General features: G+C 49.2%; 1 protein-coding gene across 3 annotated transcripts in view; it reads left to right on the top strand.

Annotated features, from left to right (window-relative positions):
• AMBRA1 (autophagy and beclin 1 regulator 1) overlaps window positions 1-25,125 on the top strand; it is a 186,603-nt gene extending 161,478 nt beyond the window's left edge. For 2 of the 3 annotated variants that reach the window (XM_039536588.1, XM_039536589.1), the window contains exons 16-18: window positions 7,479-7,571; window positions 9,521-9,714; window positions 23,442-23,932. In XM_039536588.1, coding sequence (XP_039392522.1) covers window positions 7,479-7,571; window positions 9,521-9,714; window positions 23,442-23,932 — 778 coding nt within the window. Of the gene's footprint in view, window positions 1-7,478; window positions 7,572-9,520; window positions 9,715-23,441 lie in introns of all 3 variants that reach the window. The other variant, XM_039536587.1, reaches the window with a different exon arrangement.
• Window positions 25,126-25,295: the final 170 nt, after the last annotated feature.

Here is a 25,295-nt window from a genome sequence, read left to right on the forward strand (position 1 = left end):
TTGAAATCAGGACTATAGATGCCAGTATTTCCCTATCTGGGCAGCTGCTGAGAGATCCAAACCTCTCACGTACATAAATCTGTACTGTCCAGCTATTCATGGGAACAAGCACTATGATTACTACACTGAAATTAGGTCCCTTACTCATCCTCTCCGTAGGCAGGAGATAAAAGCTGATTGTGTGGAATACAGCTGGGAGCTGGGGGAAGCTTTGTGTGGGGTACCAGGGAGGCAGGTCCTGGCGTTTCAGCCTTTCCAAACAAGAACAACAATACCCTGATTGACTGGTGCACTTTCACTTGGTTGTTCATTCCCTCACCCTAGCAGGAAGGCGGCAGAGTTGCTGGCATTTTCATAGGAAGAGGGGAGAAGGTATTTTTTGTCATGGAAAATGCAAACTGTTTAATATATTACCTTAAAATTTACAGAATGACCCACAATGACGATGAAATTGACTTGATGGTGGATTTCTGAAACTGGCTTAAAAATTGATATTCTTGAAGCAAGAGAGGAGCTTTTGCAGTGTGAAAGCCAGCTGTTTCACCCAGCCCTGTTCTGTATGGGTTGGGTCTGCTGCTAGTTCACCTCACATTGGGTCTTTTCAGATCTCACAAGCCAAGTAGCTTCAGGCTAGGTTGGTATTCAGATGAGGAGACCTCCTAGAGCAGGGGCGTCAAACTTTTTGGCCTGAGGGCTGCATCAGGTTTCTGAAATTGTATGGAGGGCTAGTTAGGGAGGCTGTACCTCCCCAAACAGCTGTGCATGGCCTGGCCCCCTATCTGACCCCCCCTGTTTCTTGCCCTCTGAAGGCCCCTGTGGGACTCCTGCCCCATCCAACCCCCCTGCTCTCTGTCCCCTGACAGCCTCCGGAACCTCCACTCCTGACTGCCCCCCCAGAACCCCTGCCCCCATTCAACCCTCCTGTTCCCCAACCCCTATCCACACCCCCGCCCCCTCACCACCACCCCGAACTCCCCTGCCCTCTATCCAACCCCCCTTGCTCCCTGCCCCTTTACAGCGCTGCCTGGAGCACCGGTGGCTGGCAGCCGGGCAGCACAGAGCACCAGGTCAGGCCATGGCTCTGCAGCTGCGCGACCTGCCAAGAGCTCGCAGCCCCGCCACCCAAAGCATTGTGCCAGCGGCACAGTGAGCTGAGGCTGCAGGGGAGGGGGAACAGCCGGGGAGGGGCTGGGGGCGAGCCTCCCGAGCCAGGAGCTCAAGGGCCGGGCAGGACGGTCCCGTGGGCCGAATGTGGCCTGTGTCCCGTAGTTTGCCCACCTGTGACCTAGAGGCTGCAGGAAGTGGTAATGGTGGCCCTGAATCAACTGGACACAATGCCCCAGCTCTGTTCCGTGGAGTACTGTACTGTGGTTGTTCTGGGTTGTAGTAAGGTGTGAGGTTATCCCTGACCATTGCTTGTATTTCACTTTAACTTTAAGGGGTTTGGGATCGTTTGAAGTGAAAAATATATTAGCGTTATCTTGATAAGCATTATTTCCAGGTCCCATAAGCTGAGCTGTTTGAAACATGATCCCCCTTGCCAGGCTAGCTCAGCCCATTGCAAGATAAAGGCCTCTTCATAACGGCTCCTGCCACCACACTGATTGGCTTCACTGCATCTAGTCCCACTTCCCTACTGAGCTCCGTCTATGGGTATATGCCTGCTGGAAGTTTTCATCCCTGATGACCTCACTATGGGATTGATGTTGGACTTGCCCTGGGGCAGCTCTCTTGGTAAATTCTTTTTAAGCCAATGAGACAATGAGCTCAATCTATTTAGTTTAACATTAAGGGGAGGCTTGATCACAGTCTAAGTACCTGCATGGGGAACAAGTATTTGATAATGGACTCTTCAGTCTAGCGGAGGAATGTATAACATGATCCAATGGCTGGAAGTCGAAGCTAGATAAATTCAGACTGGAAATAAGGTGCACGTTTTTAACAGTGAGGGCAATTAACCACTGGAACAATTTACTGAGAGTCGTGGTGGATTCTCCATCACTGGACATTTTAAAATCAAGATTGGATATTTTCTTAAAAGCTCTGCTCTGGATACTGTGTTGGGGAAGTTCCATGGCCTTTGCTATACAGCTCAGACTAGATGATCACAGTGGTCCCTTCTGGCCTAGGAAACTACAAATGGTGAGTGTTCAGTTTTCCCCTTATGGATGGCAAAATCAATCAAGCATTCCTGTGAGACAGGAGCACCAGTTTCTTCTCTGCCACAGGGCTCACGTGCAGTGTAGGTAGTGCTCCCAGACTGAGGGGCAAGACTACGTAGGTTGTTTCTGCTTGGTTTTTGAAGGCCCTACTCCCAGGTAATAAAGGTAATAATTGGAGATATACCAATCTCCTAGAACTGGAAGGGACCTTGAAAGGTCATTGAGTCCAGCCCCCTGCCTTCACTAGCAGGACCAATTTTTGCCCCAGATCCCTAAGTGTCCTCCTCAAGGATTGAACTCACAACCCTGGGTTTAGCAGGCCAATGCTCAAACCACTGAGCTATCCCTCCCACTAATACAACTGTATAACACAGCATGGGGCTCTGTGCCCCCTCAGACTCTCCAAGCACATCAGTAGTTGGAGCTGGACAAACCCCTCATTGAGCAGGTACCCTGTTGGGACAGCCTGTCTGTGACCAGCCCTGCATTCAGCAAAGCTGATGGGGATTTCCAGGGAGGGCTTAAGGAGCTTGTTTGACAGCCATAGAAAGGAAGAAAAATAAGAACTTAGCAGCAGCATGGAGAATTGCAATTTCTCACTCTGAGGCCCTGGGCAAGTGAATGCCCTCCTTACTGCAGCTGCATCCAAGAGACATCCGGTGCTATGCCGAGGAAAGATGCCACCTCAAGCCTCAGAAGATGTTGTTTCCAGCATTTCTATGCCTAGAGCTTGTTAGGACAAAAGTTAAGTGTTCCCATTACCTGAACACTATTCCTACTTCCAGTACAGTACTAGTTCTGCGTCTCTCAACTGAATAGTCATACTTTGATGACATCCACTGGAACTGGGAAACCCATTGTGAAAGACCGACTGAATGTTTCAAGTTAACAATATTCTGTAATGCAAGATGTAAAAATGAAGTTTTAGGCCTCATCTACACAAGAAAGTTGCACTGTTTTTTTTTTTTTTTTAACTGATTTAGTTAAACTGGTACAAACCCCTATGGACAATCTGATGTTGGTTCAAGTCTGGCTTATTCTGGTTTATATTAAACCAATTCTTAAATTGTCATAAGCAAAAACAAAATAAACTTGGTTTAAACCGAACAAAATGTTCACACAGGGGGGTTGTACTAGTTCGACTAAACTGGTTTAAAAATCACACCTTATTTAACCAGTGCAAGTTTCTCATGTAGACAAAGACTTAATAATAGGAGGCTTCAGTATAGCAGTATCTCTGTGGTTACATCTTAGGGTATGGCTACACTGCACAGTTAACCTGGTTTTTAGCTCCTCACACCCTCGTCTCATCCCCCTACCCATGCACACAGAAAACCCTCTGGTGCAGGTCCAAAGATGTTTTCGTCCTAGGCTAGCTTACTTGCTTGGGATGGGCGTTAAAACCCAGGCTTTGCTTCAACTCTGGCTTGAACCCACCTGTTTTGTGGCTAAATCACTCAAGTGCTGACAGTCATCTAGTGCCCTTCCTGTATTCCCCTCAAAGGACAGACCTGTTCTCTCATAATTTTCTGGGAAAGAATCCTAGAGCCTCTCCTCAAAAAATCATGGGATGTACCCCTAGACATGCATGACGTGCAGAACTAGTGAGGACACATGAACGCTGGTAGGGCTTTACTTTGGAGATGCTCACACCTGGGCTAGGCTAATCTGGGTGCCAGTCACCTGGGTTACCTGTGCAGTGAGACAGAGCCTAAAATGGTAAAGGCAAGACTGGCAGCCCTTTTGTGTGAGAATGGTAGTGCCCACAATTGTGCCATTTTCCTGTACCTGAACCAGGATATCTCAAGTTCCCCCAAAGATCCCAGTGTGCCTTTCCCTGTCTGAGGTCTGGAGACCACTTGGGCTTGAAATTGAGTCCACAAAGGCTGGAGGATTATTTTGTTGTTGTTGTTGTTTTTCAATAATCTAGCACCACACTTTTTATAGCATGTTAGAGGGAGAGCAGTCAGTCCCTGCCCTGATGCATGTGTACAGTCTCCGACAGGCAAAGAGAGAGGGTAGGGAAGGGCATGGGGAAGGATGGAGTAAAGATTGTGTCAGATGACTCCAGCACCCTGACACTTTTAAAAAAGTTGGGGTCAGGAGGAGTAGCTAGCCCAGGGAGGGCAAAGGGAGGACAGTTAGGATGCTTGGCACATTGGCTTAGAGTGGGTGGATGGCACTTGTCAGTCTCCTGGCCTCCCGTTGAGTGCTCTGAATGAAAACCTAGCAACCAGGTCAGAGCAGGTCCTGAGTGAAGAGGGAAAAGGGCATCCCACTTCCACAGATAATGAAATCAAACAGACTCTGCTTTGTCCTGTCTGTCAGAATTCCCAGAGCCAGTGGTCGGGGTAAGCAGCTGATGCTTCCAACAGGCTCCTCTCCCAGGGGAATGAAAGCAAAAGGCCGCAGCCCTCTGGCAGCTAATGAGTGGTTAATAAGAGCATGGCAGCGGGAGCTTAGTTGATTAATGCTACCATTTAAGACCTGAATATGAAGTAATGTATTAAATGGCTATTGATTTCCCTGTCCAGGGAAAGGGGCAAGCTGACAGCATGGAGTTAGAATGGACCTTCCCATCCAACAAATGGGGAGCAGCAGCAAGAGCTCCGGCTAAAGGGCAGGGGTGGCAGTGGGGGAGAGAGTTGTAATCCTGTTTTCTCTGAAATGTGCAGGGCAGGCAACCTGGCTATATTGTTGCTCTGATAGCAGCGAGCTGGATTAGACTCCTCCCCAAGAAGGGAGCATGTAGGGGGCAGGGAGCCACTGAACAGCTGGTCTGGGGAGTGGAGCATGTGGGGTGTTCACCATCTCAGAACCTGCACCAGGGGCAACACTGAAATCTTATATCTCCAGTTGTTTGAAGATGATAGCAGCAGTTGGCATGCATCCCTAATGAAGAGTAGCAGCAGCATGGGCTGCTGTGGGGACTGTGTGCTCTTGGGGGCAGAGGGGGCTTCAGAGGACAGGGTGGGAGTTTGGGCTCAGCGCAGCTCTGATGGCCAGTAGTCTCAAATGCCAAAGCAGCTAGGCGCTTTTGGGAGGATTTCACTGCTAGATCTGAACAGCTTTCATTGCCAGAGAATGCTGCTGCCTTGTAGGCTTAGTTGTCAAGCTTTGCTGTCTCAGTGTATCAGGCAGAGCATTGGGGAGGATTGGGGAGTTTCTAGTGATGGGTGGCCATCTGTCAATAAATTCTGAAGAGTTTGTAAATAGTTGTCTCCTTGGCAGCTGCTTTCACATGGGTATAATGCTGTCGGACTAGCTCAGTGAAAAATGTGATGACAGATCATGTTCTGCAGACTCTGTGCATGTTTTCTTCTCTTTGGCTTTTGCATTTGCACCTGAACTAGAGCCATTTATGTTTTGCTGGTCCTGGTCCTCCAACACGCACAGCTCTGCCAATAATTCTGAATCCTCCCCTTCAGCCATCCTGCTGATGCGCCTCACTCCTGTCTCACAGCCCCCCTCACTAATCCAGTACTGAGCTACTGCTATCACAATTACTCTGTCACTGCACTTGAGAACTAATTGGTTATATATCATTTATCCTGGGCCTCTCCCTGACTAGACTTTCCCATGGCCTGGACAAACATCTGCTCTGGACTAGATTGAGACTGTTTCAGATGTGATCTATATTAGATGTGAACCCAGGTCTGCAGATGTAATCCTGTTTCTTTCCTCTCCCTCAGACTCCCAGTGTTAACAAGCTGGATTCTCCTGCTGTGCAGTGATCATCTCCTATGTGTTTTACAATAGCCTGGCACCTCCTGGCCCTTTGCTTCATGTGTCACTATATCTTTGTATTTGCATTGCCTGTCCCTTTAAGAAGCCCTTCGGCCCTTACTCAGCTCACCATGCTCCACACGCTCTCCCATGCAACTTGCTGACTGAGCTTGGCTGCCTCTCAGAGCTCTGGGGAACTGTGCATTTCCCGGCTCTGTGCTTCCCTTCATGGGATGTGGGAGGCTCAGCTGCTCCCTGCTTCTGCAGCACGTATTCTAGGGTGACTGGAACACGTGTGCATTCATATCTTTTGAAATATTTTTCTCACTTTGTACTCAGTATCTGCAGGACAGGAGCAGCCCCTGAGGCCTCTTCCCTAAGTCTGCTAACTGGACTAACAATACTAGCATTTTGTGACTTTCCTAGACATACTGGACTGCTGAAACCCCTGGAAGACACCAGTGTTGTACACTGCATGCCAAAGCTCCAGTTAAAGGACCCACTTACTCTGCTCCAGACCCTGAGTGACTAGTGGAGCAGCGTGGATGATGCACATGCACATCCCTCCCTGCATCTTCTTGTGCCCCTGCACAAAAGTTAGACATGACAAAGTCCTATTAGGTCCTGTCTAGTCTGTGCCCTTGGGCCAGGGCTGGTCTGTATCAAACCTATTCTGTGGGTAGGGCCAAGTTACATTTGTGGTCTAAGAACCTGAGCTACAGCCATCCTTATTCCACAGAAGACCTGCCAGTGCCAGTGAGATGTTTGCACTGAGATTTACGAGTAGAAGGAAAGACCCTTGTATAGTACCTCGATGTTTAGTATTGAGTAATTGTTAGCATGCTCAGTGGGGTAAAATGCTGCCAGACAACCTGCCTTTTAGACAAGTGCTTTTTCTGCCTTTTGTGTACTTGCCCACTTGGATGTATAGTTAGTTACCTGACTTACGAACGCAATTGTGATAAATGCACGTGCAGCTGCATGCCTGCGGCGTGGTCTTTCAGAACTAACACACCACGGAAATAAAGGGGGCAGTTCACTACTCTCTGGCTCAGGATACGTCTATGCTGCAGCTGAAGGTGTAATTTCCAGCTCGGATAGATGTATATGCGCTAGCTTAGGTCGAGCTAGTGCACCAAAAGTAGCAGTGTAGGCGTGGCAGCCCAGGCGGAGGGCTAGCCATCAGGGTCTCTGACAGGCCTATACAGACAGCTAGCTCATGCCTACGCTACTATTTTTAGTGAACTTGCTCAATCAAAATTAGTGTGTGAACATCTACCTGAGCTGGAAATTACACCTTCAGCTCAGAGTACAGAGATGCTCTAAGACAGCACTCCATGTTTGGGAGACTGTGCAGCAATAAGCCCTAGAAATGTTCATTGAAATTGGGCAGGATCTGAGCCTGTCCTGGGAGCCCACTGAAGACCTGTGCATCAGGAGTAAACACCCTTATTGCAGGCGGTTATGCCTGCTCAGCCAAGATGGATGGGCAGATTAGACAAATGCTGAGTATTGTCGTGCACGGCAGCCAGTAGGGGGCTTGCGTGGAACAATCTCCCCTTCTAATGTTTTCCCCCTTTGGCATTTCAGGGCCTTAAACTCTGGAGTTGAGTATTACTGGGACCAGCTGAATGAGACTGTTTTCACTGTGCATTCCAGCAACAGGAGCACCGAGCGGCCTGGGTGAGTCTCGGGGAAAGGGGAGAGTTAGAGGCAGCTAATCAGAGTGCTCCCTGTCTTGGTTCTTCCTGTTGGGTTTACTACAGCTGACAGTGCTGCATGCCCATACTTTCCTCCAGTCTCCCATCTTACTGGCATCATTAGGTACACAACTTCTCTCTTGGCAGTGCCCAGCCAATGCCAGCTGGCACACCACTAGCAATAATATTTGGTCCCCAGAGGGGCAGATCACAATACTGAAGTACATCTATCACCTCTGGCCCCACCTGCCATCAGTAGCACACTTAGGCAAACTGCTGGGGAGCCATGTGTGGCTCAGAGTATGAAAAGTGCTGCGTAAAATAAATGGCACTGGGGAAGGTACCCGGAGAATAATGGGTCAGCTACAGGCAAAGACAAATCCATTAAACAGCTCCAGTGACCAGGAATCGAAGGATAGTGCTAATGACTTTAATCCCTGAATTCTTGGTCACAGGACAGTTGTTCCTTTATAACAAATTCTAAAAGCAGAGCTAGATTCTCCCAAAATCCCAAAGGGTTTTTCATAGACAGCCAGGATCAATGGGGAATCCCAGTCCCCTCTGTCCAGTGATGCACACAGTACCCTAAACGTGGGAATGGAGTCCCCTCTAGCTTCCTGCCCCAGTGAGGGGCACTCCCTCCCCAGGCTATCCATCTGATACCTGAACTCCAGAATCCCAAGGAAATTGGAGCTTAGAGTGTGGTTCTGTCCAAGCTCCCCCGTCTCTCCCCCAAGCAGTCCTAAGTTCCCAGTCAGACTGCAGGGTGGGAGAAGAGAGATGCTGTCCCTTTTCTGTAGGGTGAAAAGAACAGGAGTACTTGTGGCACCTTAGAGACTAACAAATATATTTGAGCATAAGCTTTCGTGGGCTACAGCCCACTTCATCGGATGCATAAGGTGTCGTCCTCTCCAGCTAGGTGGAGCTCTTTTCCCTCCTTAGTCATCAGATCTCTCTCCTTGTGTCTTAGTCTTGCAGGAGTGTGATGTGCTGGGGACTTCCCCTTTCCCTCTCCGTCTGGTGTGGAGGCAGGAGGACAGCTTTGAGAAACCTCTGATTCCTGTTGGAGGGCTGGGAAGCTGGGTGGGTTCAGACCATCAAAAGATTACAGAGCATTAAACAGAAGAATATGATTCATGTGATGAGGTGATCTCTTGCAGCCCCTTCAGCACTTGCAGGACAGGCAGCCAGAGGCCAGTGCAGGGAAAAGTCCCTTTTCACTGCAAACACTCCCACCTGGGAAGCTTCTACATAGCAACTACTTGTTTCTGAAAATAAAATAATAAGCCTCATGTCCAGTCCTACTGGAGAGAGGAGAAGGCTGAAACACATGCTAGAGGGGAGCTAGTGTGTGATGCTGACAAACTAAGAGGATAATGCGAGGGAAGCGATGCAGATCATACACTCAGGAGCAGCAACCCTGCTTTGCTAAATCGCCCTGGAACCCAGACCCATCTCCTGAGCCAGAGAAGCGTTCCATAAATGTATGTTCCTGAGCTGCTTATTGCAGTTCCTGCTCAATCTAGTAACTCCGAAGGCCTAAAGTTTGCTATACTGACTTGGTGGCATTGCTGGTATGTTCGTGCCTCTCAAACAGCATTTTCCCTCTTCCTGGCCCTCACTTGTCAGCTCTGTGCAATAGCTATGGGGAGGTAGCATTGGGTAAAGGACCCTATGACAAGGCCCCAGTGTGATTTAAACATCAAGCAGAAAGTCCTGTGAGCAGCAAACCAAGGAGGGAGATGGCATTCATAGCATGATGTAAGTGCCATTCCTCACTGCCTGCAAAGCAGTTGGATTAGACTACCAGGTGCCTGGTTGGGATGGAGAGAGGAGAGTGAGCTGGATGCTGTTGTGTTCCTAGGGACATGGGAGGCTGAGCTGTTAGGCCCCGCCATTGCTCCTGGTTTATTTGTTTGTCTCTCTATTCAGAACAAGCAGAGCCACATGGAGGACGGACAGAGACATGGGCCTAATGAATGCCATAGGCCTGCAGCCCAGGAACCCTACCACCTCGGTGACATCACAGGGTACTCAGACCCTGGCTCCTCTGCTGCAGAATGCAGAGACTCAGACAGAGCGGGAGGTACAGGAGCCAGGTGCTGCCACGTCAGGAACTGGAGAAGGTAGGAGCTTGGGCAGTATCCTCTCTTTGACAGAGCTACCTTGTGTTTGCCAGCTGCGTGGAAGGGAGTTCATACACACAGCGTTCTGGTGACCCATGAACCGCCTGTGATTTTCAATATTCCAGCATCTATCTGCAAATAGGCATCACCAGCCTCTGAGTTATCCTCTGCAGTTAGGCCTTGCTGAGGTGGAACCAGGATCCCAAGGCTTGACAGTTTTAAGGTTCTCATTCCCTTATAACCCTCATTTCCATTGAGGGTTACTCTACCTAGCTGAGCACAGCATTTTCCCTCTTCCTGGCCCTCACTTGTCAGCTCTGTGCAATAGCTATGGCCTCTGCTTCAAAGTTCAGAAAGAAGCTTTCTCTAGAACATTGTTCCTGGTAAATAAGTTCCTCATGGTGCTGCTTCTGCAGACATCTCCCTGCTCCCTTCCCAGAATGAGAGACTGGACAGTGCAAAGATTTTTCACTCTTCCCTCCCCTGCCTGAGTCTAGCTAGGCTCCCTCTTACCCCAGTCTTCAAAAGCTGATTATACTTTCTGATGTCATCCTGTTGCCAGGGCCAGAAGCTGCAAACCCTCTTCTGCCATTGTATAATCACAGTTCCAAAAGTGGGCTTGTGTATCTGCCTTGGTTTGGGTTGTGCAGGGGCTGTGGTTGCATTAACTCCTCAGTGAGATCCCAGCTGAACTGCTCAAGGACATCTCTGCCACTTCCCAGATAAGGGGAGGATGTGTTGGAGTGTGCGACAAAGCCAGGGATGGAAGCTTCCAAAGTGCAGTTCCCCCATATTGAAGAACATGCCTCAGAGCTCTTCCAAGTACCTCTAGTGTCAGGGCCAGCTTACCTGTTTCCAGCTTGTAGTTTGGGAACTCTGACTTGAGTGTAGCCCCTATAAGGAAAGTGGCAGTGTGCTTCAGAGGAGGTGATTCTGAGTGCATTTATGTTCATGATGAAGTCTGGGCTATAGGAACGAGCTGTGAGAATGCTGGGGAACCCCATGGGGAGGGGCATTTTATTGTGACACCTCTTTATTCTGCAGCTGAGCTAACTGCCTGTTCTGTGGCCTGTGCCCCTCCACTGCTCCTTCTACTGTAGCCAGCAGTCAGTGTGTGAGATACAGATTTGCACTACCCTGGTCCTGACATTTCAGTTCAAAATCAATTAAGTGGGAAATGCCCTCCTGATCTGAGAGTGGCTTCCAGGCGACCTGTCTCAGTGGGATAAGAATTAACCTCTTGGGCGGCTTAGTACAGTTGAGGGCATGTGAACCATGCTGGAAGCTACATGGGCTGGGCTGATGCCAAACTCATGGGAAGGATAATCCTGTTCCCTTCGCTGTACCTGGCGTGGTGCCTGAGAAAAGCAAGTGGAGGGAAAACTACTGCTACACAGAAAAGTAAAGATTGTTGGATGTGCAGGCTGCGGGACCCTCAGCACCTCAATGTAGTGACTGGGGCTATGGGGCTGGTTTGGGTGTCACTTATCCTTGTTTCTCCATGAAACCAGTGCATTTCTCCAGCCCTCCTCTCCCCTGCTACTGTTCCAGCTGAGGGCTTGATTTTGTTTCAATTTTTAAACAGCTTTTCAGTCTCCAGACACAGGGGCTGGTTTGTGACCAGTCCCTAACCAGTCTGGGAAGAGATTCTCTTCACTAGAGTCTTGGGCGCTAGAGACTGGACATACTGGAGAAGTCAGACATGCTAAGCTGGCTCAGTGGGGAGCATTGGAAAAGAATGCTGAGGTGGTGAGTGCAGGAGAGAGCTCACCATAGATATATATGTCTCTGTGCATGGGAGAGGAGGCAATTGAAGAGAGGGTTCTGGGAGTCACATCCTCTCACCAGCTGTTCAAGCTGTCTATCTGCAGATCCCTGTCAGGTGGACAGGTTGGTTATGAGAGTCCAGTTAGAAATTCTCACATACTTTCATGTACACAAGCACCTGGGGCAGGCACAGTTCATCAGTAAACTTGAAATAATGGCTGTGCTGAAAGCCTGAGCCCGTGAAATCTCCTCTTGTTCATGTGGCGGCCCCATCTTGCAATGCCAGCTCTCAGGATACCACAGATCTGACACTTTGAGAAGAGAGGAGAGCGTGAAAAATGCTTCCTGCTGTCCCCTCTGTCTTTTGGGGGCTGGTAGCATGGCTTCGTGGGCTTTATTGCTGGCTCAGCCACTGGCTTACCTTGGGCAAATCACTTCACCTGCAAAATGAACTAACTGCCCTACCTGCCAATGGGATTCTGAGGGAATAAATTCATTGTTTGTAGCCTGGAAGGAGGCACTAGAGATGGGCAGAGTATTATTATTCTGCAGTGGATCTTACTGATTCATTGCTTCTGCCCATCAGCAGATGCTTACCAAGGCTCAAAAGCAGCTCAGAACATAGGAGCTCCTTAACTATAAACCAGTCAGAGCAAACGGTCCCCAAAAGCTGAATTCAGTGGCAGAGGGCTGTTGCAAGGAGGCCCATTCCTTTCCCAAACACTGGTGGCCCAGCCTCCTCTGAAGTAAGAAGGATGGTTTGGATAGACTGGCACCTTGGCTCCTCTGTGACTGGCATCCCTATCAGTTAGCACTGTCACATTCTGGGGTGCAATCCAAACCAGTGTCACTGCCTGCCCTGTAACCCTGAGGGCCTCTCAGTGTCTGCTGCTGTAGCTCTCGTGACTGGGCGCTTCCGGCCAGCATACACGCATGCTCAGAATGTCTGTGTTAAGCCGCCCTGGGTCAGTGCTCTGATTCCAACAGCCTCCGTGTTACACCTCTGACACGCTTTTTGGCATCCACCAACCTTCGTTACACATGGCAAGATGACCCAGTCCCAGATTTTCCCCAAATCCTGTGCTCCACATGTAATACCTCTCCTGAGAGGTATTAAGATTTGTTTGTTCCTTTAAAGATACAGTACCCAGCAGCTTGTCACATTAACTGAAGTTAACATTGACTTTAAGTCAGACACAGCACTGGTTTAAACTTAAAAGTAAAACAAGTTCATTAACAAAGGTGATAGGATTTGGAAATGGTTACAAGCAAACAAAAGTGAAAAATGCTTTCTAGAGACTAAGGCTTAACAAAACAAGCTACAACCTCTGTTTAAGGTAAGATTCTGTCACACTGCCTTCCAGCAAGATGGCTGACCACTCCTCTGGTCAGCATCTCCCACAAAGTCTGATGTGTTCAGTGCCTCTGTCGTCTTAGGTGAAAGATCACTTGCGGTTCTTTGCCCCACTCTTTATAGTCCAGTAAACCTTTGAAATGGATTCTTCTGAAGGTTACCCCCCTACCCCCCACCCAAAGTAAAGTTCATTCAAGCTGTGAGGAAGGTGATAAGGAATTTTCATGCTGGTTTCTTCCCCTGCTGGTGTTTGCTAAAATGCAGATTGATCTGTTCCTGCTATTTCCTCCCCCTGCCATGATGCTGAGTATTATCTCCTCCCCTTGTTGGCTTGATGATCCTATTTACCTTCTATATAAATTGCAGTGTTACTGTCTCTAAATGTATCTTGGAGGTACCTTTTAGATGGCAGTACCTTTGTTTAGGGTGGGGTAATGTTAGCCCTGCCTGGCACACACTGTGTTTGTAATTTTGAAATTTGTCCTTGATACATACCCGCAATAATATTAATGATCAGTATGATACTCGCTTTCTATTGACATCTTTCATGATACACAGAGGTTCTGACATTAGTGAATTGGGATACATTCACCTGATCAGGCTTGCTGAAACTCCATTACCAGATACCAGTGAGCCCCTTTCCATCTGGCACTGGGGTGATGTTAGAGTCACAGGGTTTGGATAGACGGGGTCCTTTGGCTCCTCTGTGACTGGCACCCCAGCCAATTAGCCAGCACAATTACAGCATCACTGGCCTGCTCCTTCCAAGAACCAGTTAGCACTTTGCTCTAACATAGCCTGAGCCACTGGTAACCTCTGGAGCCTGCTCAGTGATTGTGTGAAATCAGCTGTTTTGTTGGTAACATTCCTTCCTTGATTTTACTTGTACTGTCCATGATTTCAAACAGTCTGTTTGTCCACAGTAAGCAGAGATCATTGCTAGGTTGTTTGTAGCCGCCTTTGGCAGCAGATTCAGACGTAGGTAATGCTGTGTTTTCTCTAAGCGGAAGCATCTTATGCTTTAGGGCTGCATCTGTGCTGAAGAGTCTGTGGTTGCTGTAGCACTGTCATGGCTCCATTTGTGCTGGAAATATTGGAAGCACTGGTGTAGAGTGGCCGCCAGTTCTGTCCCATTGTGGCATCTAACCCTGCCCAGAACAGGGTCAGGCTGTCATCAGCCAGTCCACCTTAACCCTCCCACCATGCCTGGCACCAGTGGGGCTACACATTACACTGGGCTGTTTAGATGTCTTGCTGCCTTTTGGATGGTTTTCTTGTTTTCTGCACCTGCCAGAATCTTCAACCATACTGAGTTTGATGCCATTTTAAAAGGGGAACAGCATTGTCTAATGGTAAGCTCACAGGGCTAGGAACCAGGAACTCCTAAACATGAATCCCAGTGCTACCACTACCTTAGTATGTGACCTCGAGCATGTTATTTAATCTATCCGTAAAATGGGGATAAACTTCCCTATAGTACATCCCAGAGTGGGTTGTGAAGATTAATTTTTGTTTCTGTATAGCGCTCTGAGGATGTAAAACACTAGAGAAGGGCTTAGTATTATTATTGGAAGCACTCAGCAGGATGGATGAAATAGATGCGAGTCTGGGCAGCACCAAGGGAAATGTTTAGGGACCAGCTTCATAATGAGAAAGAAAAAAGCAAGTGTATATTGCAGCTCCTTTGGTGTGGCTTTCTGGACCACCTGCTGTCCCCTCTCCTGGTGTGAGGAATTCCACGTCATGGTGCTCTCCCAGATGTATACTTTCTGTGGAAAGAAATATGCAGTGTAGCATCAGAAATCTAATTAAGCTCTCTGTGTGTAAATACAGTCTCCTTCTCTCCCTGCTAAGCTCTGCAGAGGCTTTGCCTTTCTGACTGTCTTTGTGCTTGCTTTGGAAGAATGAATGCACAGGGAGTGAATTTATTAGAAGCAAATCCCTCTAGTGCACATGTTGCCTTTTCCATTAGTTAATCACTGCCTTGTGAACTGTCGCCTGTGAAGCATGCATAAGCCAGAGAGACCCAGGTTTGGGTGAAAGGCTGTGAGAAAGGCACTAAGAAATATTTGAAAGATGCTTTGACTCCTGAAAAATGTGCCTGTCTCCTGCTTCCTTTTAAGTTGACAGATGTAGGAGTAATTCTGATTGGGCTCTAACACGGAGTCTTTGTTAAATGTTGGTATTTACATGGCTCAGTTTCCCTGCAAAGATGCAGTGGGGAGGGTCTTGCTTGCATGAGGGCCAAATTAAATCTCCTTAGAAACAAGGAGGACCTCCCAACACACCAACCTTTAGGAAACGTGATTTCTAATCCAGACCATGTCAGAAATGACACGAGTTTGATGCATTCCATCGTAGTCCCTAATTGACATTTGTACAGATCACTGGATCAACACAATTTATTTATCAGGAGAAGCCCAGGACTGGAATATTAAAGGAGAGGTGCTACGGGTTGAGCTTGAGAAGTGTTGGCAGAGCTGGGTGAGGGAAGCTTGTGCAACAATCTGCCTGCCCTATCCCTGCCCTTAACAATATATATCTGTCCCTCTCTCTTCTGATCACTACATTCACTTCAAACAAAATAAACCCCTGGTGGGAGACTGGTGAGTGGCATTTATCATCCCAACCCCCAGCATCTGCCTGTGTTTAGGGGGTTGTAATACAGACACTTTACTACCCATTGAGCAGATAAGTGCAGTATGAGCACATAGTATCCTAAAAATGAGAAGATCTATTATTAGTAGGTCACCTTGTCCCTCTTCTGGGAGACCAGGGCAGGATGACTATCCTCATGCATGTGCAGCTTCTGGTCTCTCTGATTTGATTGTAACCAGTCCAGCCTGTTTTACAGCCCAGTACAAATATCTATATGACCTGGGCCCTTAGAGATGATGTTTCTCTAACTAAATGAACTGGATGCTCTCACAAGTGGAAAGAGGTTCTAAAAATAAAGCCAGGAAATTGCATTGGGCTAGTATATGCTGAGCCTCTCAAGCTGCAGGTAGCCAGGAGACGTCGCATATGCCGGAAACATTCCAGCAGGACCCTGGAGTAAGTGAAGCACCTTGTAAAGACCTCAGCGGTGCTCGCTGAGCGCGCACACATCTAAGGCCATGACTAGCACTGGGGCTATGTCACTGTAGTACCAGAGTCAGATGTGGTGTTGTGAATTCAGTTACTGTTCCGTTAAGAGATCCTCTGAAAAGGGCTAGCTAGAGAGGATAGATTGTTTGAGTGGCATATACCATCGGATCCTTTGTGGTTCCCTGTCAATTTCCCCTCCTTCCAGAGGTCAAACCGTGGATGAGAAATGGTGGTAGTACACTCAGATCTTCCCACCAAATAAATTCCACCTCTGTGTCTCATTTTGGCCATTCACTGCTGAGTAGTTCGTGCTAATGATCAAAAGGACTGTGCCTGCTCTCGGAGCTCCCTGAGCTTAGTTACCATTCACTGGGGCTTGAATGTGCCCATGGGCCCTGCTAGAGTCAATTAATAAATTCTAAGACAAGACAGGACCATTGTGATCATCTGGTCTGACCTCCTGTATAGCAGTGGCCACAGAAACTTCCCAAAAGTAGAGCTTTTTGAAAACCTTCCAATATTAATTTAAATCCTTGGGCTTGTGGGAAAATAAGTGGTGGTATCCTGTATGGTACCAAAATGAGACGCCCCTCACAATAAATTGTGCAGAACTCTGACCCTCCTGTTCCTTTCTGACATGAGGTATGAAATAGGTAACGATGTTGACATTGGAATTATCCTTGAGCATCCAAGTTAAGGGGCAGTTCACACCTCTGAGCTATTGTTCCAATGTTCTCGGCAGACTCATTTAATAGATTTCTCTCCATCATTTACGCTCAGTTCCTGCTGTTGAGGCTCACAACCGTAACAGCTAAAGACTGACTTTCTATTAAAAAGGGGAATTGAGATTTTGGAGCACAAAATAACACCTGGAGGGAGGTGCCAGTATGCCATGCTGCCACAAATCAGCCCAATCCAAGCCCTGCTGCTCATTGGGTCCCTGCTAAGCATGTGTTACGTTGCCTCCCTGCACCCGGGAAGATAAATGTCACACCCTTTGTATGTCCTGTGGAAAGTGCTTTACATCCTGTGCTAGCTGTAAAATTCCTGCCTGCTGTCTCTTGGCTCTACTGGAGTCATTATACATTCCCAGTTTGCAGTCTTGCTACTCCAAACAAAATTCTCCTCTTCCTAGAGCAGCCTGGCCGAGGACATCTGAGTTGATTTCCAACCACTGGGGAGGATGATTCTGCCATACTCACTAATATGATATTGATGCCAGCTGCACAGACTGGAGGAATCCCCTACTCTTTGGGATAAGTAGCCATAAGCTCTGCCTGTGGCTTTGCATTTGTTTAGGAATAGGAATCTTTTGGACCCTTGGGAAGTGCCTTATAACTTAAATGCTATGGGTGGTTCCGTTTAATGTTTGCATTCCTTGAAGGAGTTCCAACCAGTTGGCTTTGGGCCATTTGCTGGGCTCAGTGATGCTGTTCTGTGCCTGACAGAGTGGAGCTGGTTTATCCCTATCCCAGGTGAATGGCAAAGCAGTTCAGGTGTTTCAAGGTCGGTTTCTGCTGCAAGATGAATTCTGACATCGGAACAACCCAGGTGGAAGATGAGCAGCTGTTCCTTCTCCGTGTGATACGTCCACATTCACATTCCACTCAATACCCTCACTTGCAGAGCTGGCTGCCTGCTAATCTGAATTCTCTGCCTCTGGTGTGAGGTGGGGTCTTGGCTGCTTTCCTGGCCCACAAAGAATTGCCATGGTCTCCGGGCCTAGACCATGTTGCTGCAATGTGAGCATTACCTAAAGCCATCTGCGGTGCCAGTTGTGCCGGTATTCTGAGGAGAGCTGTTAGTAAAGAGCACCATGTTGCGCAAGGAAGGGCTTGGGATCATGCAGAGACTTTTCTCACGAGCTGCTTAGCGCTGTGGAAAATTCACCAGCACTCAAGAAAGTGGTGCTCTGGGGACAATGTTCCCAAGACCTAGTGCAGCAGAGACCGTTTCAGAAAGACTCACCTTTGGGGAGTCACAGGGTCATGCCCCATCCAGAAACAAAAGGGAGTATGTTACTTGTGCGTGTCATACTAGTATCCATGAGAAATCTGCATTCTGCTGAGCAGGCTGACTCGGCCCTCCTAAGAAAGGCAATGTAGGGCCAGCTGGGTGAGGCAGACCTCCAGACTGCCCTCTGTGCAGTGTGTGTGAGGGCCTTTGCAGAGTCCAGGTGGTCCCAATGCATTTGTTGAGCTTTAAAGGTGAGGAGAGAGCAAACAGCCTCTTAATGCAAAAGTGGAATGAACTGTCACTTAGCTCGTTCCTCTTATACTAGCTCTCTGCTCATGCTGAGCACCAGCCAAAACCCCAGTGGAGCCTGAAAGAGCTGGAAGATGTAGTGAGACACTCAGTCACCAGCCCAGCTTTCCCTCCCTCCTGTCCTGATCTTATCCAACTGATGGGACAGACTCTGTGAGACACTGTCTCTGCTGCCTAGTAGCTGAGGCAATTGCTATACATTTGAGAGGAGGGGGAAAGAAAAGTAACAAGCTGGCCCAAGGAAAGAGCAAGCTGCGCTGCTCAGCTGTATGTGGGTAAGGGACTGGAGTGACCAAGCCAGTGGGTGCAGCAATGATATTGAAGGCCAGTCCCCACTGGCCTTTTTTTAGAAGCTCTAGCACTCATTTCTCTGCACTTTCAGGTTTCTTAATATGACTGCTCCTGACGTGATAAATTGCTGAGCAGCAGGGCCTGCTGTTGTGGAATTTGCACTTGTTCTCTGAGCAGACAACTGCCTCAAACCCTGGAATTCCACTCCAAACGTAGCTTAGTAAAGCACAGTGATCTGAATTGAGGGGAGGTAGGCATGATCTGCCTGAAGGCTGGCTGCAGGGAGTGCTCGTATTCAGCACATGCTGTTAATGCCTGAGCGTGTCAGCAGCAGGAGTAGCAGCTGACATAGGTGCCAACTCCGTGGGTGCTCCAGCTCCAGAGCACCCATGGAAAAAAAATAGTAAGCGCTCAGCATTCACCAGTGGGCCCCACTGATCTGCTGCTCCCGCCCAGTGCCTCCTGCCCGCCACTGATCAGCAGAAGAGGGAGGAGTGGGGGCAGGAAGAGACGAGGTGGGGCCTTGGGGGACGGGGTGGAATGGGGGCAGGGCCTGGGGTGGAGGCGGGGGGTCGAGCATCCCTGGGGAAATCAGAAAGTTGGCGCTTGTGCCAGCTAACAATCTTGGCTGACTTGTAGCCCCAGGGCATGCATTGGGGGTGGTTGGGGGGAATACCAGGTATTTACAGCCTATAAAGTTAGGAACTGGTTTGCATGGGCCTAGCCAATACTGTGAGCTCTGGATTTCTAATGCTTTCTATTTCCAGCATTGCCAGATGCTTTGTAACAAAGGACTTGCAGTGGTGTGGTCTGAATTGTGATCAATATGCTCCTGATACTCTTACCAAAGCCATTCAGTCTCTGTCTAGCAGAGGATGAGATGCTGACCGGTAGCTATATCTCTAAAAGGTGGGGGTGTTGCCCAGAGAAGGGGGAAATGTCTGGAGGAACTTGCTTGCTCAATTAATGTCCTCCCTTTGCCCCAGGCAGCTAGGTAGATGCTGTGGGAATGGCCACCAAGAGCTGAACATAGACTCTCATGTCTTGGTGGTGGTTAGAAGAAACTTTCTTCACTTGGGATTTAATCTTTCTTGAAGATACCCTCTGTACTGTGGTGACCTGCACCCATGCAATCTAGGCTAGATTAGTGCAATGCACTTTACACTGGCTGCCCTTGAAAAGTAATTGTAGACAGCAGCATGACTGCTGTGGGGGTTAGACTTGTGAGCTGCACTCTGCTTTGGTTGCTGCTGGTCCCAAGAGTATGCACTGTGACCAGTCATTAGGTAGAATATCCTCCCAGCCTGCAGCAGCTGACGGGCCATGTCTGCTGCCCTGTATAGGGTCCTGTCAGGATGGGAGGAAGGACCTCCTGGGGGCCTGCATCTTAGCCTTATATACACTAGTGCTCCATGTACCCTCTGAGGAGGCATTGTTGTGTTTTCATTGCCTCTTTAGTGGCAGAGGGGCTGGTTTATTGCGGGCTCCTTATAGTAACTGTTCTGGGATCTTGGTCACTGGGCCAGACTGGTGCTAAGAGTCCCATTTTCAGTTGGGCTGATGTCGTTTAGCTCCCAGAAGCCTTTGGCCACAGCACCTCAAAAGGAAACGCATATAATTCTCTTAACCAAAATCTGCCCCAGAATGTTCTGCCCTTTTCAAGCACCTCTGCTTCCCATGGTCCTGGAGAGCATTCCCTAGACCAGTGGTTTTCAACCTGTGGTTTGCGGACCCCTGGGGGGCGTCCCCAGACTATGTCTAAGGGATCCGCAAAAGATTGTCGTTGCCATAGAACAATGGTTTTCATCCTGTGGTTTGCAGATCCCTGGGGATCTGCAGACTGTCTAAGATTTCCAAAGGGGTCTGTACCTCTATTCAAAATCTTTTAGGGGTCTGCAAATGAAAAAAGGTTGAAAATCATTGCCCTCGGCAGATGGTGGCTGTTACCATCCAGACCAATCCATGGGATATCAGAACTTCACCATCCATGCCCCCCAAAATTCAAACAGCCATGCTGCAGCAATGAGATGTGAGTCCCCCACACAACCTGCCCTGGGGCTCTCCTGGCTTTGACTTGCCTCCAGGAAGGAAGAATTCAGAGCTGCTAACCACCTGGTTCAGCTTCGCCCACAACCTGGTATTTCGATTCTGCGGCTAGTATGCTCCTGTATGATTCTTGTCTGTGTGTGTGTGTGTCTCACTTCTGTCATTCCCCAGGCAATGCAGGAAGAGAGGTTAATGCGTAGCTGAAATAACCAACATCTGTGACCTGTGAGGCTGGGATTCCATTGTTAGGTTCTTTCTGGTGACTTTCTGCCCAGCAAGCTCAAGCCTCAGCATTGTTCTCCCCTCCGTCTCTCCCACATTGATGCGGTCTCTAATTCCTGCCCTTCTTCCTACGCAGCATCTTCAAAATCACTTCCTCATCTCTGTCCCCCTGGCTAAAACACTTGGTGGGTCCCTGATTCTTGTGGCTGCCTCCTCTCTGGCCTCCTAGATGTTCCCTGGAATGCTGCCACAAAGATCCTCTTCCCTGCCGCTGCTCTTACCACATCTGGCCCTGCTAGTCCCAAAGCTAGTTCCCATCGGCCATGTATCATACGCAGGCTCCTCCTCCTTCTCTTCATAGCCCTGCACAGCCTGTCTGCCTCTCTGCGCTTGATTCCTCCTCACCCAGACTTCCCTTATTGTCATCCTCACACTCAATCAGCTCTGCACCTCTGTGCAGGCACCTGTCTGTGTCCTCCAGGCATCCACCCTCTCCTCCACAAACCAGACCTTCCTCCTCAGAGTAATGTCAGTAAATTACAGCAGCCATCCCTCCAAAGTGAAACCTCCAAACCAAGCCAGGCGCTCAGCCTGCCCATCCGGTCCTGCTTGTCGCTGCATCCCATCCCCCACTGCTTTGGTCTGCGTATCGCCTAGTTAGTGTAAGCTCCATGGGGCAGGGATCCGGTAATTGTTTCGGTCTGTGAAGTGCCCAGCCCACTGTTGGTGCCATGGATAGTAAAATTTGACAAGCAGTATGCGTGTAACAGGGTTTAAAAAAAGAAACGCCACAGCTCTAATCAAAATAGTTACAATGGTACAAAAATTGTGTGTGGACCAGGCTGAATCTCTCTCGGCTCCCTCATTATAGCCATGTTATCCAGGCCACTGCCAGGAGCAGTGTCAGCTTTGCCCTCTAGTTCAGTGTTTTGTTGGTTTTTAAACACCCCACACACACACTCCCTATAGTCCTACTCATATTTGTGTTCTTTCCTCTGGTGCCAGAGAAGCTGGCTCCTTTCTCCTCTGTTCTAACAAGTGCAGAGCTGGGAGTGAAATTTATCTCTTTAATAAGAATCAGGTAGGCTACTGCTTCCCTCTGTGGAATCATTCTAACACATTCCAGTGAATCAGAACCTTTCCCTGCACAGTCTGGATGAGGTTTATGGCGAATGGAGTAAGTGGATCAGGGGCCAGACCTGTCTGCACTGGTGACTTGTTCCTCCTCTTGCCAGGCTTTATTTCTTGTAGTATTTTTTTCTCCATAGAGCCTATGCTTAGACTCTCCACTTAGACTCTTGAGTCTTCTCCACTGTGGTGATGTGCGGGCCCAGATCTTGCTTTGTGGTTGCTCTGTGCACACAGCAATGGATCACTATCCATTCCAACCCTGGCCTCTCTCTCTGATTGGAGGGGGCGGGGGGACCCCCCTCTGGGAGATTCTTGGTGGGGTAAGAGAGGAAGGGCACTGGAAGTGAGTTCTTAGCCCCTCTCGCCACATGGCACAGTGTTTGGTTTACTGCAGTGCATGCTGAGCTGTGCTCTTCCCCTCAGGGCCCTGGGGACTCACTGACCTTTCTCATAGCTGGGAAGAAACTCTGTCTCTGTGACCTTTTCACTACACACCTGCATGGCTTGATAAGAGCTTCCTCCCAGACTCTGCTGTGTGTCTCAGGGATGCTGTTTCTCTTTTCTAGGGCCTGAGGGAGCCCAGGATGGGTGTGAACGTGTGGTAGAGAGGGGTCTCCAGGTCTCTCTTATTAATCTTTGCCACCCTAGTCTGGGACCGGTCTGTTGCTTCTCTCTTTCATTTGGAAACTGCTCCTGTGCTGCAGTTAGTACAGAATGCAGCCGCTCGCGGGGGAGGCTGTGCTGTGCTTAGCACCTCTTGCCCACCAGACATGCTGCACAATCTGTCTTTTGGTCTACGTGGCCTTAGAGTGGGTGGAGTCTGCCAGGGGGCCTGTCTGCTGCCTTGGGACCTATTGCAGCCTGTGAACTTGGGGCTGGTGCACTGACCCTCAGGCAACAGGGCCTGCCACTTTGGGATATTTTCTAGATTAGGTGGAGCACAACAGGGGAGTTTGACTCACAGTGCTCTGGGGGGGACTGCTCCCCTCCCTCGTGTGGCGGGGGAGAGGAGTAGCATCTGCAGGGTGTGGGTTATGAGGATGGTTTGTCACTTTGGTTGTGTGGTGTTGGCTGTTTTCTGTGGGAGAGTCTGGCATTAGTGGTGTGTAGATACCATGGACAAACTCATCCGTGGCTGTCTGAGGAGCTTTACCTCAAGTGTCCCACCCTCAGGACCCTTTAGACAGGGCAACATTACCCATCCCTGATGCTGGCTGGCAGGGATTGTTCAGTCCTCTGTCCTATGGGCTGGCAGCTTTGGGGGCCTGTGGCTTGGGCAGATGTTCTGCTGAGGGATGTGTGGTGTCAAAGTTGAATTTCTCTTGTTTGTCACTTTAATAAAAGTTAAACAAAATACAGTAAAACTCCAGGGTCTATATGGAGCAAACCCTGCACATCTGCAGAGGAGCTCGCGTGCCTTGTCGCTGACCTGTCCTAGTCCATGTGCACCATGCTGCATCTAACCATTCTGCTTCCTCCGTTCTGGCTGGCCAGCATGGTTTTCTTTGTTCCATAGTTCTTGTCTCTTGTACACTCTGGCCACTTTTTATGTTCTCTCCTCCAGGTGAAGGTCCAGAATATGGGGCCAGTGGAGACGATGCCCTCAGCAGGATCCAGAGGCTGATGGCTGAGGGTGGCATGACCGCTGTGGTCCAGCGGGAGCAGAGCACCACTATGGCATCCATGGGCGGCTTTGGCAACAACATCATTGTGAGTCACCGGATTCACCGCAGCTCTCAGACTGGTGTGGAATCCATGGGAGCTGATGGTGCCTTGATGCAGCAGTCCACCTCGCGCGAGCTGGCAGCTGAGCTGGAGGGACGGATCCTTTCAGAGTCTATGCAGCTGGCAGAGCATGGCCAGAGCCCGCAGACAGCTCCTGGCAGGAGTGAAGGACAAGGAGCCGATGGGCTGGATCTGCCAGAGCAGTCCCAGTCCTCTATGGACACTGAGGGACCAATTGAATACAGTGACCTAACCAATAATAACCATCTTCCTGACAATACCAACTACTATAGTAACAACAGCACCAGTGGGGAGTCACGGAACAGGTAGAGATGAGTTGTGTCTTGGTGCTACCCTTGTACTGCTAAGCAGAGACCTGTACCTCACAGTTGATAAGGAGCTGGAAGAGGGGGGTATTGTGGCTCTGATAGGATGATGGTAATTGAGGGGGCCTCTGTACCTGTGCGGAGGGGGCAGAAATGGAAGGGAAGGCACCAAATTTATAGGGACCCCAGGGAGAAGAAGCTTTATTTGGTCTTAGCTTCCGGCACACATGCTCCTGCACAGTTTCTATGAGAACATTAATGATCCCTAACAATGCTGTTCTGAGCCTTGTGTAAATATCCCAGCTTAGTGGGAATCCCTGGGCTTAGCCCTAACTCTGCAGTGCTCTAAATGTTACCATTCCTAAAATGAGTGTGTTCCCCCTGCTTGCCACCAGCCCCAAGGATGAGCAGAAGAACGAATATCAGGGAAGGGGGCCTGCAGTGTCCTCCAGAGACAGGCAATCCTATTGGGCATATCCTGGATTTGATGCCCCAGCTCTGCCAGTGCAGTGGAGGAGTCTTCCAGGCCAGAGTCCCACTCCATGGCATGGCCCCAGTGCCCCTTGGGAAGGGTGGAGCATTTTGGAGACGAGAGAGAACATTATTGCTGTCCAGTGTGCGATCTTCCCGGGGCAGAGCTGGAGTAGAAAGAGCCAGGCTTAAGCTTCACCATCCTTTATATACCCAGGAGCCTCTCAGAAGTGAGGACCTTTTCTTTGAGTGTCAGCTTAGCACCGAGCTGCTATCAATGGGGAGAGAGAATGGAGGCAAATGCAGGATGTGGGAGTGAGGTGGATGCAGTTAGCTCAAGGATACTCCAATATTTTCACACCCCCAGCTGTGCCAATACTAATGTGAATGAGCCATCTTGGCAAAACCTGCCAGTATCATGGCACCATTGGCTGGCTGCATTTCCCTTGGGGAAGGGAGGGGGTGACTTTCCAGCTCCAGGTCAGGGCATGAGGTATGGGTCTGTGACGTAAGGTGTTGCATGTGAAATCTTGACCTTGTACATGTAGTTTCTAGTGGAGAAATCAAGGCTCTGATAATATTTTGTTTTTAGTCTAAAATGTGATTTTCCTTTTCGTTTGTAACTCTCCATCCCAGCAAGCTTGTGGCGGGAGGGTAGGGGGAGAGTCTGAGTGCTAACGAGGGAAACACCAAAGATCAACGTCATTAAAATATGACAAACCCTTCTCTGGCCTGCTGTCTTCTCTTGTGTGCTGGGGGAGTGTGTGTCTGCGTGCTTGGCCCTGCCATAGCGCCTGCAGCCAGGGAGCTCCAGGTGCTTCATAAACAACCTCTCGTTCCCTCACCCCCCACAAGGGGGAATGAGTAGAATCACCTCTGTGACGAGTCGCTGGCAG

Source organism: Mauremys reevesii, linkage group 4 (genome assembly GCF_016161935.1).
Source record: "Mauremys reevesii isolate NIE-2019 linkage group 4, ASM1616193v1, whole genome shotgun sequence".
NCBI lineage: Eukaryota > Metazoa > Chordata > Testudines > Geoemydidae > Mauremys > Mauremys reevesii.